Consider the following 17,228-nt stretch of genomic DNA (forward strand, 5'->3'; position numbering starts at 1 on the left):
GACACAGACAGGGTTACACAGAAACAGGTCTCCGTGCGAGGCTCCACTGACTCCCGACCAGGGCTGGATTTGAGACCTGAGCTCCCTGATGCTACGTGACCAGCCTCAGCCAAGCTGGCTGCTATCTCGACACACAGAAGAGGCTCTGCTGGCATGACCAGCTAGCACGGGAGAGTGGGCTGCATGGGGCCGGCTATACTGCTGTACTGCCAAAATGCATGGGGCTCTATAGGCCAGGGGCCACTCCCACACACAGCTGGCCCCTGCTACATCTAAACCATAGGGGAATCACAACCACCCTGCTACAGCTAAACCATAAGGGAATCACAACCACCATGCTACAGCTAAACCATAAGGGAATCCCAACCACCATGCTACAGCTAAAACCATAAGGGATTCACAACCACCATGCTACAGCTAAACCATAAGGGAATCACAACCACCCTGCTACAGCTAAACCATAAGGGATTCACAACCACCATGCTACAGCTAAACCATAGGGGAATCACAACCACCCTGCTACAGTTAAAACCATAAGGGAATCACAACCACCCTGCTACAGCTAAAACCATAAGGGATTCACAACCACCATGCTACAGCTAAAACCATAAGGGAATCACAACCACCCCGCTACAGCTAAAACCATAAGGGATTCACAACCACCATGCTACAGCTAAAACCATAAGGAATTCACAACCACTATGCTACAGCTAAACCATAAGGGATTCACAACCACCATGCTACAGCTAAAACCAGAAGGGATTCACAACCACCCTGCTACAGCTAGACCATAAGGGATTCACAACCACCCTGCTACAGCTAAACCATAAGGGATTCACAACCACCATGCTACAGCTAAAACCAGAAGGGATTCACAACCACCCTGCTACAGCTAGACCATAAGGGATTCACAACCACCCTGCTACAGCTAAAACCATAAGGGATTCACAACCACCATGCTACAGCTAAAACCATAAGGGAATCACAACCACCCTGCTACAGCTAAACCATAAGGGAATCACAACCACCCTGCTACAGCTAAACCATAAGGGAATCACAACCACCCTGCTACAGCTAGACCATAAGGGATTCACAACCACCCTGCTACAGCTAAACCATAAGGGATTCACAACCACCATGCTACAGCTAAAACCAGAAGGGATTCACAACCACCCTGCTACAGCTAGACCATAAGGGATTCACAACCACCCTGCTACAGCTAAAACCATAAGGGATTCACAACCACCATGCTACAGCTAAAACCATAAGGGAATCACAACCACCCTGCTACAGCTAAACCATAAGGGAATCACAACCACCATGCTACAGCTAAACCATAAGGGAATCCCAACCACCATGCTACAGCTAAAACCATAAGGGATTCACAACCACCATGCTACAGCTAAACCATAAGGGAATCACAACCACCCTGCTACAGCTAAACCATAAGGGATTCACAACCACCATGCTACAGCTAAACCATAGGGGAATCACAACCACCCTGCTACAGTTAAAACCATAAGGGAATCACAACCACCCTGCTACAGCTAAAACCATAAGGGATTCACAACCACCATGCTACAGCTAAAACCATAAGGGAATCACAACCACCCCGCTACAGCTAAAACCATAAGGGATTCACAACCACCATGCTACAGCTAAAACCATAAGGAATTCACAACCACTATGCTACAGCTAAACCATAAGGGATTCACAACCACCATGCTACAGCTAAAACCAGAAGGGATTCACAACCACCCTGCTACAGCTAGACCATAAGGGATTCACAACCACCCTGCTACAGCTAAACCATAAGGGATTCACAACCACCATGCTACAGCTAAAACCAGAAGGGATTCACAACCACCCTGCTACAGCTAGACCATAAGGGATTCACAACCACCCTGCTACAGCTAAAACCATAAGGGATTCACAACCACCATGCTACAGCTAAAACCATAAGGGAATCACAACCACCCTGCTACAGCTAAACCATAAGGGAATCACAACCACCCTGCTACAGCTAAACCATAAGGGAATCACAACCACCCTGCTACAGCTAGACCATAAGGGATTCACAACCACCCTGCTACAGCTAAACCATAAGGGATTCACAACCACCATGCTACAGCTAAAACCAGAAGGGATTCACAACCACCCTGCTACAGCTAGACCATAAGGGATTCACAACCACCCTGCTACAGCTAAAACCATAAGGGATTCACAACCACCATGCTACAGCTAAAACCATAAGGGAATCACAACCACCCTGCTACAGCTAAACCATAAGGGAATCACAACCACCCTGCTACAGCTAAACCATAAGGGAATCACAACCACCCTGCTACAGCTAAAACCATAAGGGATTCACAACCACCATGCTACGGTTAAACCATAAGGGAATCACAACCACCCTGCTACAGCTAAACCATAAGGGAATCACAACCACCCTGCTACAGCTAAACCATAAGGGAATCACTACCACCCTGCTACAGCTAAACCACAAGGGAATCACAACCACCATGCTACAGTAAGTCTACAGAAAGTGAACATCAACACATGTCTGGTCAGAGAAAACATCAGGTAATGCAGAGCTATGAATCAGAGTTTTGACCTTTCCTCCCTCATGGGCCATACTGGCCCTACTGATGGTCCTACTGATGGTCTACTGATGGCCCTACTGATGGTCTACTGATGGCCCTACTGATGGCCCTACTGATGGCCTTTCTAATGGCCCTACTGATGGCCTTTCAGGTGGCCCTACTGATGGCCCTACTGATGGCCCTACTGATGGCCTTTCTGATGGCCCTACTGATGGCCTTTCTGATGGCCCTACTGATGGTCCTACTGATGGTCTACTGATGGTCTTACTGAGGGCCCTACTGATGGTCTTACTGATGGCCCTACTGATGGTCTTACTGATCACCCTACTGATGGCCCTACTGATGGTCCTACTGATGGCCTTACTGATGGCCCTACTGATGGCCCTACTGACGGTCCTACTGACGGTCCTACTGATGGCCCTACTGACGGTCCTACTGATTGCCCTACTGATGGTCCTACTGACGGTCCTACTGACGGCCCTACTGACGGTCCTACTGATGGCCCTACTGATTGCCCTACTGATTGCCCTACTGATTGCCCTACTGATGGTCCTACTGACGGTCCTACTGATTGCCCTACTGATGGTCCTACTGATGGCCCTACTGATTGCCCTACTGATGGTCCTACTGACGGCCCTACTGATGGCCCTACTGATGGCCCTACTGATTGCCCTAGTGATGGTCCTACTGATGGCCCTACTGACGGTCCTACTGATTGCCCTACTGATGGTCCTACTGATGGTCCTACTGATTGCCCTACTGATGGTCCTACTGATGGTCCTACTGATGGTCCTACTGGGCTAGGCATCTTGGTTGTGTCCCAAATGGCACTGTGTTCCTTATTTAGCACACAACGACAGAGCAGTGGAAGGATGGAAGGACATTAGTGTTCTCATTGTGACATTTCTGGTCCACAACCTGGATAAGTGTGCGTCTTCACCTTGACATCATAATGGTAAGGCCAAAACAGGCCTGCAAAATGAATTACTTACAATCAAAGATACCAATAAAAAATATACAGTATATACTTTCGAAACAGTGAATTGTACCAATTCAAAGTAACTGTCCCAATGCATACAGTGTCAGTGGGAGATGACAAGCAGTTGTGTACATACTGTAATTGCCACCCCTGGCAACTGCTACTATGGGTAAACACAAGCAACAACCCCCCTTAGACAGTTAGAAGAAATACGAGGAGAAAGGAACACTCATGTTCTGCCTAAAGCAGTGACTAGGCCTATAACTGTCACCAACCATAACGGTGAGCAGCATCTCTATCTAGTCAAGTAGAATTTATAAACGGGCATTTAAAGATAGCAGAAATCCTGACATTGTTCCAGTTAACAGTAGCAGCCAAATCGCAACCTGACACACACACACACGCCTGATGCACACACTCACGCACACACAAATAATTGTCAGACCCTTTAGAGAGGGCCTTGTGACTCTGTCTCCCCAGAATGACTGGCCACCAGGTCAGCCCTAATAATAGTCAGTCTGCTCACTCGGTCAGACCAGAATATTTGTGTTAGCATGCACCGCCGTCCTCTCTCTCTGTAGTCTGTGTGTCCACAGAGATAAGTCAAACAGCAGTGCTGTACTGTGATAATACATCTCACCTCACACTGTGGCCAAGGTTGGAGCAATGCACAAATCTGTTGCTTCTACTGTCCTTGAGACAGATTCCCAAAACAAACCCCATGGGTCAGAGACACGGCTAATACATTAGGGAATAACGAGTCAGACTGACGGAGAGAGAGAGAGAGAGAGAGAGAGAGAGAGAGAGAGAGAGAGAGAGAGAGAGAGAGAGAAAGGAGCGCTACAAAAGTACAAGGTGAATAACCCTCTCAGAAGCCATTAGCTCCAGCTTCCCACTGACAGACTCTTAAGGCTGTGCACCCTTCCAGGCACTTCCAGGTGGTTACAACTCCTACTCAGCCAGATCCTTCAGTGCCAGCACTCCAAATTGCACCCTATTCCCTATATAGTGCACTACTTTTGACCAGGGCCCATAAAAGTTGTTTAGTATGTAAGGAATAGGGTGTCATTTGGGGCGTAATCAGTGCCACCGTCGCCTCACTCATCTCAGACTATCAGTGGAAATTCAAGTGTTGAACCTGGTTGGAGGCTCATTGATTGTGTGGCTATTAAAACGTCTTGATGGTGTCATGACAGCTCTGTCAGGAGGTAGGTTCTGTCACAGACAGACAGCACAGAAAGCTGTCATGTCCCCCTAGGCTACATTATTATTTATTCTCCTATTAGAATAAATTAGCATGATAGGATCCAAATGGGCTGGCTGGATATGTTGCTTTAGCCTGAAGGATGGATTATAAAGCACATCAAGATAGGGGTTTAGAATGAGGGACCGTCACTATTCAATGTCTAGTTACTTACCCATTATATAGGCCTAATGTCGCAACCTAGAACCAAATCTTGTTAGCGCCAGCTAGCTAGCTAACTATTACAATTAGCTAACTAGCAAACTGTGTTTATATTTAATGGCATGTATGTTTACATCTGTCACCAGTGATTATATATTATAAAACAAGCCAATAAAGGACCCACACACTATTGACACTCTTTTAACATCCATACCCTCACTACTCTAGTAGCAGAGCACTTACACTGTAGCAGGGATTTCAACTGTATTCATTAACATTGATAATTAACCACATAAGCTCAAGGACAGGACACAATAAATGCACAAAGAGCTCTTAGCATTGTTTTACATTTTACAGCATGATTTAACCCTGCTGTTAAGCAGAGTTGGGATTAGTTATTTGAAAAGTAAACACGAAGTAACATGTTATTTTACAATATTACTTTGTGTGGAAAGAAACGTGTTACATTTAAGCAATAAGGCCAGAGGAAGTGTGGTATATTGCCAATATACCATGTCTAATGGCTGTTCTTATGCACGACGCAAAGCAGAGTTCCTGGACACAGCCCTTAGCCGTGGTATATTGGCCATATATCACCACCCCCCGAGGCACCTTATTGCTATTATAAACTGGTTACCAATGTAATTAGAGCAGTAAAATAAATATTTTGTCATACATGTGGTATACGGTCTGATATACCATGGCTGTCAGCCAATCAGCATTCAGGGCTCGAACCACCCAGTTTATAATACTAGTTATATTACATTGTGTTACTTTCATGAAACAAATCTCACAATCTCACAGTTTGTTTGACTGTCGGAGGGAGCAAGGAGAGCCGCGCGTGCTCTTCCAAGGATAGGCTACTTACTAACTTAGGTTTGATCACTAGTTTCATCTGTGGCGTTGCTTTCCTGTGCTAGTCTACAAGTGCTGAGCTATATATGGGCTGCTAAATTATCCATCTACAGTATACTGTAAGCCAAACATCTGTACAAATTTCTTATATTTTCATTCATTTCAAGCCGGCAGTTCTGGTTATAGAGCGCACGAACATGAACCCATAGAGATGTATAGAGGGCACACTTGCCACTAGACAGGAAAGCCCTCTATGGGCTTTGCTATCAAAGAAGCGATCAATGGCAAAGATCAGAGGTGTACATTTCTATGGACAGCAGCTGTCATGACATTTCTCCAGACAGACTCTCCACTCACTCAAAAATTAAATGAGGAAACAAGTCAAGATTGGATCATGGAAACACCCATCCCGGTAGAGATATGATTCTGAAAGTAACGCAGGTGTTGTTTGACAAAGTAACTGTAATAATATTACCCAATTTGAACAAGTAACATGTTACTTTACTCCGTTACTCATTAAAAGTAACACGATTATGTAACGTGTTCATTTTGATGCTAAGGCATCAGGTTGTAGAGTCAGGAGCTCAAGAGACCATTGGGAAAACGCCTTGTTGACACAACTTACTATACAGTATACAGTGCCTTCCGAAAGTATTCGGCCCCCTTGAACTTTGTGACCTTTTGCCACATTTCAGGCTTCAAACATAAAGATATAAAACTGTATTTTTTTGTGAAGAATCAACAACAAGTGGGACACAATCATGAAGTGGAACGACATTTATTGGATATTTCAAACTTTTTTAACAAATCAAAAACTGAAAAATTGGGCGTGCAAAATTATTCAGCCCCCTTAAGTTAATACTTTGTAGCGCCACCTTTTGCTGCGATTACAGCTGTAAGTCGCTTGGGGTATGTCTCTATCAGTTTTGCACATCGAGAGACTGAAATTTTTTCCCATTCCTCCTTTCAAAACAGCTCGAGCTCAGTGAGGTTTGATGGAGAGCATTTGTGAACAGCAGTTTTCAGTTCTTTCCACAGATTCTCGATTGGATTCAGGTCTGGACTTTGACTTGGCCATTCTAACACCTGGATATGTTTATTTTTGAACCATTCCATTGTAGATTTTGCTTTATGTTTTGGATCATTGTCTTGTTGGAAGACAAATCTCCGTCCCAGTCTCAGGTCTTTTGCAGACTCCATCAGGTTTTCTTCCAGAATGGTCCTGTATTTGGCTCCATCCATCTTCCCATCAATTTTAACCATCTTCCCTGTCCCTGCTGAAGAAAAGCAGGCCCAAACCATGATGCTGCCACCACCATGTTTGACAGTGGAGATGGTGTGTTCAGGGTGATGAGCTGTGTTGCTTTTACGCCAAACATAACGTCTTGCATTGTTGCCAAAAAGTTCAATTTTGGTTTCATCTGACCAGAGCACCTTCTTCCACATGTTTGGTGTGTCTCCCAGGTGGCTTGTGGCAAACTTTAAACAACACTTTTTATGGATATCTTTAAGAAATGGCTTTCTTCTTGCCACTCTTCCATAAAGGCCAGATTTGTGCAATATACGACTGATTGTTGTCCTATGGACAGAGTCTCCCACCTCAGCTGTAGATCTCTGCAGTTCATCCAGAGTGATCATGGGCCTCTTGGCTGCATCTCTGATCAGTCTTCTCCTTGTATGAGCGGAAAGTTTAGAGGGACGGCCAACAGTATCTCGGACCTGCCTGTTGTGTTCCTTGTTCTTCATGATGCTCTCTGCGCTTTTAACGGACCTCTGAGACTATCACAGTGCAGGTGCATTTATACGGAGACTTGATTACACACAGGTGGATTGTATTTATCATCATTAGTCATTTAGGTCAACATTGGATCATTCAGAGATCCTCACTGAACTTCTGGAGAGAGTTTGCTGCACTGAAAGTAAAGGGGCTGAATAATTTTGCACGCCCAATTTTTCAGTTTTTGATTTGTTAAAAAAGTTTGAAATATCCAATAAATGTCGTTCCCCTTCATGATTGTGTCCCACTTGTTGTTGATTCTTCACAAAAAAATACAGTTTTATATCTTTATTGTTTGAAGCCTGAAATGTGGCAAAAGGTCGCAAAGTTCAAGGGGGCCGAATACTTTCGCAAGGCACTGTATTACAAATGAAATAGGTAAAGGCTAATTGAAGGAAATCTGCTGTAGACATACGGTGTTCTGGGGAACATTAATGTCACTTTGGGTAGGCCAGGGTGTGACTAGGGTGGGCATTCTAGTTTCTTTATTTCTATCTTTCTGTTTCTATGTTTTGGCCGGGTATGGTTCTCAATCAGTGACAGCTGTCTATCGTTGTCTCTGATTGGGAATCATACTTAGGCAGCCTTTTTTCCTTTGTATGTTGTAGGTAGTTGTCTTTGTTAGTGGCACTATAGCCCTAGTCAGCTTCACGGTCGTTTCTTTGTTTATTGTTTTGTTGGCGACATTTACAAAAATAAAGGAAAACGTATGCTCACCACGATGCACCTTGGTCTGGTCATTTCCACCACGACTATCGTGACAGAACTACCCACCACCAAAGGACCAAGCAGCATGGCCAGGAGAGGCAGCCCCAATAATTTTTTGGGGGGGAGCACGGACCTGTACACAATTCTTTTAGAATAACTTGGCCAGTTACAGAGATAACACAAACACAGTATATGGTTATTTCACAGCTACAGAATTGGGTAAATGATTATTGAAGACTAGAGAGGGTTGTTACATCACCCCCATAGGCCTGCTGAGACTATCTGGTCATGAATGGACCTCTTCTTACATCAGATCAATATATAATAGCAAACTGAATTGATTCAATTCACCATTCATCAGCTGGCTGACTGACCAACTGACTTAAATTGCACTCCTACCTTTCCATTGGTGTCAGTATGATTCAACAGCCAATCATCTCTCTATTAACAGCGGGTTAAGATGTATAAGGTGTGTGTGTACAAGTTTAAACCAAATTATGAATTAAAAGTCTGACACATGCAGAAAACCTTGGCAGTACAATGTCCATCCTTGAAGCTAGCTAACAAAAGTAGTGACGTCAATGGGCAATCACATTTCAGAGGCAGAATGATTCAGAGATAGTGTGTGCATTACATTATGAACTCCCCAAATTCATTTTACCAACTCAGAAAGTGTGCTTCCTCAAGTGTCATTACTACACCTCTGACAATAGCTTAATATATTCCTACATAAATATAAAGTAGCCTATAGCTGCCACAAGCACCAACCAGCACTCCCCAAAAATGATTTATTGTGACTCAAGGCAACGAGGCCATCTTGAGGTTCAATCAGTCAGTCGCCTTACAAAGCATCTACACACACACACACACACACACACACACACACACACACACACACACACACACACACACACACACACACACACACACACACACACACACACACACACACACACACACACACACACACACACACACACACAAACGCACGCACGCACACACACACACACACACACACACACACACACAGACAAACCCTCCAACATCCCTTCCTCTTCCTGCCGCAGACTCGTGTCCCGGAGGAAAGCCAAATGGAGGAACATGGACCACACAGATGGGCAGATCAGAATTCTAGCACTTTTCATTTACCGATGGTGTAGCCGCGTTTCAGCTCGCTGCACCGTGGACTGCAGATTCTCTGGGAATTGGTTGCATTGTTTTGCTGCACCCCCAACGTGGTTGTCTTGGTAACAGGTGGTTCAGTCTTGTGAGGTGAGGCTGGCACCAGGGTAGGGGAGAATCCTTGAGTGGCAATATCCACTGACTGGGATTTCTTCTTCAGTCTGTTCAAAACAAAACAACAACAGGAAATATGGAGTCAGTCATAACACATAACACCACATATTTAGTAATAACATGGTCAGGCAACAGGAAATGGGAAAAATGACCTTGTAAATTCAAATGTGTCAAAAGATACAGTACATAGACATTGCTGCCAATAACAAAACAGCTCATCATATGATGTTATGTCAGCAGTCAGCACAGCGGCTATTGATAATGATGTCGAGTGAATGCAACATATTCACGGTGTGGCATATTCCATACTCTGGCTATGATTAGTTGGAGGAGAGATCAATAACTTAATAAGGTCCTCATTAACAATTCAATTTAACAAACCATTTCAACAATATTTGATTGTTTTATAATAAAACACAACAATATTATAACAGGAATATGAATTGGACACTATTCTGAACGAGATATGCTGTCATTGATCAAACATCAAATAGATAATACGTGTAATGATATGTGTTAACTGGAGTTTGCACTTTTGAGACTAATCTGTTGGTTCCCTTGTAGGCCTGGGCAAACGAAATCAAGCACAGCTCAAATATTTGAAAGTATTTGACGTTATGTATTTGACCCAGACGTGGTAACTTTCTACACACAATGTCAGATAGCAATTTCACAATACAAACACGGTTGATGCTGTAAAGTGAAGTGGGTCACTTGCTTACACAAGATGACCTACACATGATTAAACCTTATCCTATGAGACACTGACCTAAATCAAAGGAACCTACGCCAAAGTGTGAAAGCCAATTAAACGTCTCACCATAGGATTTAGACAACAGGCTAGTTTATTTATAAACAAGTTCAGTACAAAGTTCACTAAACTAATCCAGGTATCAAACATGCAGGAGAAACACTATAGAAGTATGCAGCACCTGCGAGTTAACAAAAACACCACAATGATTATGAAGATGTTGTATACCTGCCAGTCACGGATTTCCCTGCCTACTACTGTACTATATCATCAACTTTATAAAGCATGGAAAATCAAAAACATGAGGTAAGATAGTGTAAATGGATGAACAAGTACTCCAAAAGTACTATCTATGGTATGTAAAGTACTATCTATGGTGTGTAAAGTACTATCTATGGTGTGTAAAGTACTATCTATGGTATGTAAAGTACTATCTATGGTATGTAAAGTACTATCTATGGGGTGTAAAGTACTATCTATGGTGTGTAAAGTACTATCTATGGTATGTAAAGTACTATCTATGGTATGTAAAGTACTATCTATGGTATGTAAAGTACTATCTATGGTATGCAAAGTACTATCTATGGTGTGTAAAGTACTATCTATGGTATGTAAAGTACAATCTATGGTATGTAAAGTACTATCTATGGTATGTAAAGTACTATCTATGGTATGTAAAGTACTATCTATGGTGTGTAAAGTACTATCTATGGTATGTAAAGTACTATCTATGGTATGTAAAGTACTATCTATGGTGTGTAAAGTACTATCTATGGTGTGTAAAGTACTATCTATGGTATGTAAAGTACTATCTATGGTATGTAAAGTACTATCTATGGTATGTAAAGTACTATCTATGGTATGCAAAGTACTATCTAGGGTATGTAAAGTACTATCTAGGGTATGTAAGCTAAAGTCCGTCAGTCTTTCCTGTAGACAAGGCCTGTCAGAGTAGCCTGAAGCAGCGATACAAGGTTCTTCTCAGCACTCCTTTCTTCCCTCAGAGGGAATTGTTCCAGCTCCAGCCATTTCATTTCATTCCACTAGCTCCTCTCCCAGGACAGACAACAGCAAACATGACATAGCCTCTACAAGGTAATGAAATACACCATCTATATGGAAACACTGTCAATCACTTTTGTGTACAGTACATCCAAGGAGAGACACCAACAGACAGAGAAGTTTAACTGGCAGCAGCAGTTATGAGTCCCATAAACAACAACCCTAGTAGTAGGCCCTATCTTAAAGAAAACATTGAACAAATTTAAACATTTCCATAGGTGATCATACTGACGTAGCTTCGAGGGCAGTATGTTGCTCTGAGGACCCTGATAAATATTCTACTAAAACCTATGCTTTTTTTAGGAGTAACATAAATAAAGGGTTTGTTTTGTGATGATTGTTTCTGAGGTAAAGTTTTCAGCGTGTGAACATGCTATAATGAAAGAGAGAGGTAGAGTTACACTGTGGCGAACAAGGTTCTGGAGGAGATTAGACAGGAAGAGAAAACCTGTAGGTGTGTGTGATGTCTATCCCAGAATCCCTTGGGAGAAAACAATAATTATCGCCTCATCAGTGAGGGTCCTCCTTCCATATATGATTCACTGGCTGGGTTGTGTGTGTGTGTGTGTGTGTGTGTGTGTGTGTGTGTGTGCGTGCGTGCGTGCGTGCGCGCGCACGCATGTAAACAGACTGCAGCTGTTTTGTGCCATCCGCTGAAATATCAGCCCCTAATCAGGACAGTGTAGTCTGTGGCACCGACCAGCAAAACAATAACATGGTCCATAGGGATCACAACAATGCCTGGCTGGTGTCGCCTTGCTTAGTGTTCAACACATCTAATCATCATATATGGTAAGATACGTTTACCACAATAACAGGAGTAAGGTATGTAAAGGAAGTCCTGTCCAAGCCAAAACCTCCCATACAATATCAGAAATAATAGGAATAATATTATCAAATTGGTTTGTATTGATAACTACCACTGCTTAGAAAACAAAGATGGATCTTATTAAACAATATAATTACACCATTTTTTTTTTCTTTCTTCAGAGGTAATTAGTGCAAGCTCCCTGACAACTGGGCTGCATCTCAATAGCCTTCAATTGGTGTACAGCAACTATCCACCACCCTCCTCAATCTACACACACCGTCTGATCTGATTGGCTACAGCTTGCATCGGCACGGTTTATCACAGCTTTCAGCGGGCCAATGGGCTGGGTTCAGAGACGGCTGTGTCACCAGTGGCCCTATGGCGTTCAATCCTATCACATGGGGAGGTGAGACGGCAAAGCATGTCAACAAAGCCACCAGCTCTCACCAACAGATCTATCTATCTATGAGCAGCAAAACATTTAATGAGGGCGAAGAGGTTGGGAAAAGAGGGAAGGAGAAAATGGAGGGAGGAAAGCAAATGAAAAGCGGGCATTTTGTTTTCCTTCCCTGCTGTTCTGTTGCTTGGTCCAGGAGGAGAGCAGTGCCTAACAGGCATCACTCAGATTATACATCTCTACAGGGACTGGGAGTCACATGGTTTGGCAAGGCAGAAACAACACAGGAAATGTGGGCCAAGTCAAACATGCTTATCACTACACCCAGTAAGACGGATTAGAGCTAGAGGAAAGGGGGCAGCTTGGCTCCACTCCACTCGCTTATGAAAACAACAAAAACACTGCCTTTAGTTTATGTGACTGTATATGAGGCTTGTCATGTAGATATGCTGCAGCACTAGCTTGGCTGAGTTTGACATCCATAACAGCAAAATGGCCGATATGACAGTTATGAGTCCCATTACACTGTGTTATGCAACAGCATTGTGACTGACAGAAAAAACACCATCATGAAGAAACCTAATAATGTTCTGTGTCCTTGTGGGGATGGAAATCAGGCAGGATTCAGCACTTAGACATTAAGACTCCAGGCAAGCCTTACTCAACGTTCACTGTCTGAATGACCTTCAAATTGCTCATGCCTTTATTTTGTTGTGTGATAAAAGGAAATGGATAGAAATACACAACGGAAATGTATTTTTCTGTCAATTACACTGTTATGTCATTATATATACCGTATGTATCCCTGTTCTCCCACGCTCCATTAGCAGCCTATTAATTACCTCTATCTTAGCTATTATTGAACAATTAGACACTCATTATAAGCTCAAACACACTATAATAGTGCAGCCTATGGCATATCTCCATATGAATGAATTGGTTCTCTTCAAAGTTGAATTAATGGTAATGATAGAGCCATAACCCTCTGTGGCCATTTATAGTGACGAAGGCCTATCCAATCCTACCGTAGCCCTTTCCTGCAGTCAAATGACCTAATGGGCTAATGGGTGGAATGTTCATATTTTTCCTAATTTCCTAATTAATAAACAAAAAAAAATGTAAACTCCGACTCCCGAGTATCGCAGTGGTCTAAGGCACTGCATCGCAGTGCTAGAGGCGTCACTACAGACCCAGGTACGATCCCAGGCTGTGTTGCAGCCGGTCGCGACCGGGAGACCCATGAGGTGGAGCACAATTGGCCCAGCGTCGGCTGGGTTAGTTTAGGGTTTGGTCGGCCCGGGATGTCCTTGTCCCATCGCGCTCTAGCGACTCCCTGTGGAGGGCCAGGCGCATATATGCTGACTTCGGTTGCCAGTTGTACGGTGTTTCCTCTGACACACTGGTGCGGCTGGCTTACGGGTTAAGAGAGCATGTGTCAAGAAGCAGTGCGACTTGGCTGGGTCGTGTTTTGGAGGACGCAAGTCCGTACGGGAGTTGCAGCAATGGGACAAGACTGTAACTACCAATTGGATATCAAAATTGGGGAGAAAAAGGAGTGTGCAAAGCTGTCATCAAGGCAAATATAAAATATTTTTTTATTTGTTTAATGCTTTTTGGGTTACTACATGATTCCATATGTGTTATTTCATAGTTGTGATGTCTTCACTATTATTCAACAATGTAGAAAATAGTAAAAATAAAGAAAAACCCTAGAATGAGTAGGTGTTCTAAAACTTTTGACCGGTAGTGTATGTCAAATGGTTTTGTTATATGTCAGTCTTCTGTGATGTATATAAAGTGCAATATTGGGATGCAAAATCGAAATTGAATAAACTCTATATCTTACATGGTGCAGGTGTCCTTAATTGCCAGGGCTGTAGCTCTCTGGGGTAGGAAAGGTCTGCATAATGAATGGAGGGAGAATGCAGACTGTAGACTCCCAGTCTCATCTAACCCTCACTAAATGCTAGAGCAGCAGTTCTGTTGTCAAACGGCCTGAGCTGGTGGCATTCTGTCTGAACAATGAGCCCTGAACATTGACAGCTTGCTTATGAAAGTGCTGAGACTACAAACAAAACAGGTAGATAGCTGCATACTGCAGTGGAAAGGGAAATTATTTGAGCTGACTTAAAGGTGCCATTTAAAAAACTCTAGACCACCTTACTCCACACACAGAGATGCATAAAAAAAACTCTCCCTCACCCCCCAATCCTATCCTCCTGATTCCTCCTTACAAGCAAAAACTAAAGCAGGAATTACAAGTGACTCGTTCAATATGGAAGTGGTCAGATGACGCGGATGCTACGCTGATGCTACGGGACTGTTTTGCTAGCACAGACTGGAATATGTTCCAGGATTCATCCAAAGGCATTGAGGAGTATACCACCTCAGTCACCGGTTTCATCAATAAGTGCATCGACGACGTCGTCCCCACAGTAACCGTATCCCCTCAGTAACCGTACGTACATATCCCAACCAGAAGCCATGGATTACAGGCAACATCCAACTGAGCTAAAGGCTAAAGCTGCCGCTTTCAAGGAGTGGGAAACTAATCTTGACGCTTATAAGAAATCCTGCTTGGCCCACAGACGAACCCTCAAAAGGTCAAAGTTTAAATACATGACTAAGTTTGAATCCTACTACACCGGCTCTGACGCTCGTCGGATGGGGCAGGGCTTGCAAACTATTACGGAGTACAAAGGGAAACCCAGCCACGAGCTGCCCAGTGACGCGAGCCTACCAGACAAGCTAAATGTCTTTTATGCACGCTTCGAGGCAGGCAACACTGAAGCATTCATGAGAGCACCAGCTGTTCTGGATGACTGTGTGATCACGCTCTCCGTAGCCGATGTGAGCAAGACCTTTAAACAGGTCAACATTCACAAAGCCGTGGGGCCAGATGGATTACCAGGATGTGTACTCAAAGCATGTGCGGATCAAATGGCAAGTGTCTTCACTGACATGTTCAACCTCTCCCTGACGGAGTCTGTAATACCTACATGTTTCAAATAGACCCACATAGTCCCTGTGCCCAAGAAAGCGAAGGTAACATGCCTAAATGATTACCACCCCGTAGTACTCACGTCGGTAGCCCTGAAGTGCTTTGAAAGGCTGGTCATGGCTCACATCAATTCCATCATCCCGGAAACCCTAGACCCACTCTAATTTGCATACCGCTGCAACAGATCCAAAGATGACGAAATCTTAATCACACTCCACACTGCCATTTGCCACCTGGACAAAAGGAACCTAAGTCAGAATCCTGTTCATTGACTACAGCTCAGAATTCAACACCATAGTGGCCACAAAGCTCATCACTAAGCTAAGGACCCTGAGACTAAACACCTCCTTCTACATCTGGATCCTGGACTTCCTGACGGTCCAGCACCAGGTGGTAAGGGTAGGCAAAAACACATATGCCACGCTGATCCTCAACACTGTGGCCCTTCAGGGGTGCGTGCTTAGTCCCCTCCTGTACTCCCTGTTCACCCACGACTGTGTGGCCAAGCACGACACTAACACCATCATTAAGTTTGCTGACAACACAACAGTGGCTGATCACTGACAACAAGGAGACAGCCTATAGGGAGGAGGTCAGAGATCTGGTAGTGTGGTGCCAGAACAACAACCTCTCCCTTAATGTGAGCAAGACAAAAGAGCTGATTGTGGACTACAGGAAAAGGAGGGCTGAACACACCCCCATTAACATCAATGAGGCTGTAGTGGAGCTGGTCAAAAGTTTCAAGTTCCTTGGTGTCCACATCACCAACACTCTATCAGGGTCCAAACACACCAATAAAGTCATGAAGAGGGCACGACAACACCTTTTCTACATCAGGAGACTGAAAAGATTTGTCATGGATCCCCAGATCCTCAAAAAGTTCTACAGCTGCACCATCGAGAGCCTGGTATGGCAACTGCTCGGCATCCGACTGTAAGGCGCTACAGAGGGTAGTGGGTATTGCCCAGTACATCACTGGTGCCAAGCTTCCTGCCATCCAGGTCCTAGGCGGTGTAAAATAATCCAGTCACCCAAGTCATAGACTGTTCTCTCTGCTACCGCACATCAAGCGGTACCGGAGCGCCAAGTCTAGGACCAAAAGGCTCCTTACTAGCTTCTACCCCCAAGCCATAAGACTGATGAACAATTAATCAAATGGCCACCCGGACTATTTACATTGATTAGATATAGTATGCATAGAAATAGAATGAACTGCATGGGAATGTTTGTTAGAGTAATTATATTCATGTGACTGTGATTGTGTGTTGTTACTTTGTACAGCACACTCAATGAAGCTAACAAGGAAGTGGCATCATATTAAATCACACTTTTAGTGACCGATCTAGAAATACAGATGATTTGCTGGAATGAACCGTTAAGTGTAACATGTGACAACCCTCTGGTAATTCAGGTGTAGAATCATAAAGATGTGATCTTCCACTGCACCTTCCATCTTCATCTGTTATGTAAGACATTAAGCAGTGTGACAATACAGTGGTGGGTTGGACAGGAAAAGCCCTCTGTCAGTGAGCGATGTCCAACGTGCTACTGTATACCCTTCAGCTGAATACACTGGTTTGATG

The 17,228-nt window shown here is 43.8% G+C and overlaps 1 protein-coding gene across 5 annotated transcripts in view; it reads right to left on the bottom strand.

The window, feature by feature from the left end:
- Positions 1-17,228, bottom strand: part of LOC110485571 (oxidation resistance protein 1) — a 213,465-nt gene that overhangs the window by 92,638 nt on the left and 103,599 nt on the right. For all 5 annotated transcript variants that reach the window (XM_021556680.2, XM_021556707.2, XM_021556688.2 and 2 more), the window contains one exon: positions 9,477-9,670. In XM_021556680.2, the coding sequence (XP_021412355.1) occupies positions 9,477-9,670 (194 nt within the window). The remainder of the gene's footprint in view (positions 1-9,476; positions 9,671-17,228) is intronic.

This window comes from Oncorhynchus mykiss, chromosome 2, assembly GCF_013265735.2.
Source record: "Oncorhynchus mykiss isolate Arlee chromosome 2, USDA_OmykA_1.1, whole genome shotgun sequence".
Lineage (NCBI taxonomy): Eukaryota > Metazoa > Chordata > Actinopteri > Salmoniformes > Salmonidae > Oncorhynchus > Oncorhynchus mykiss.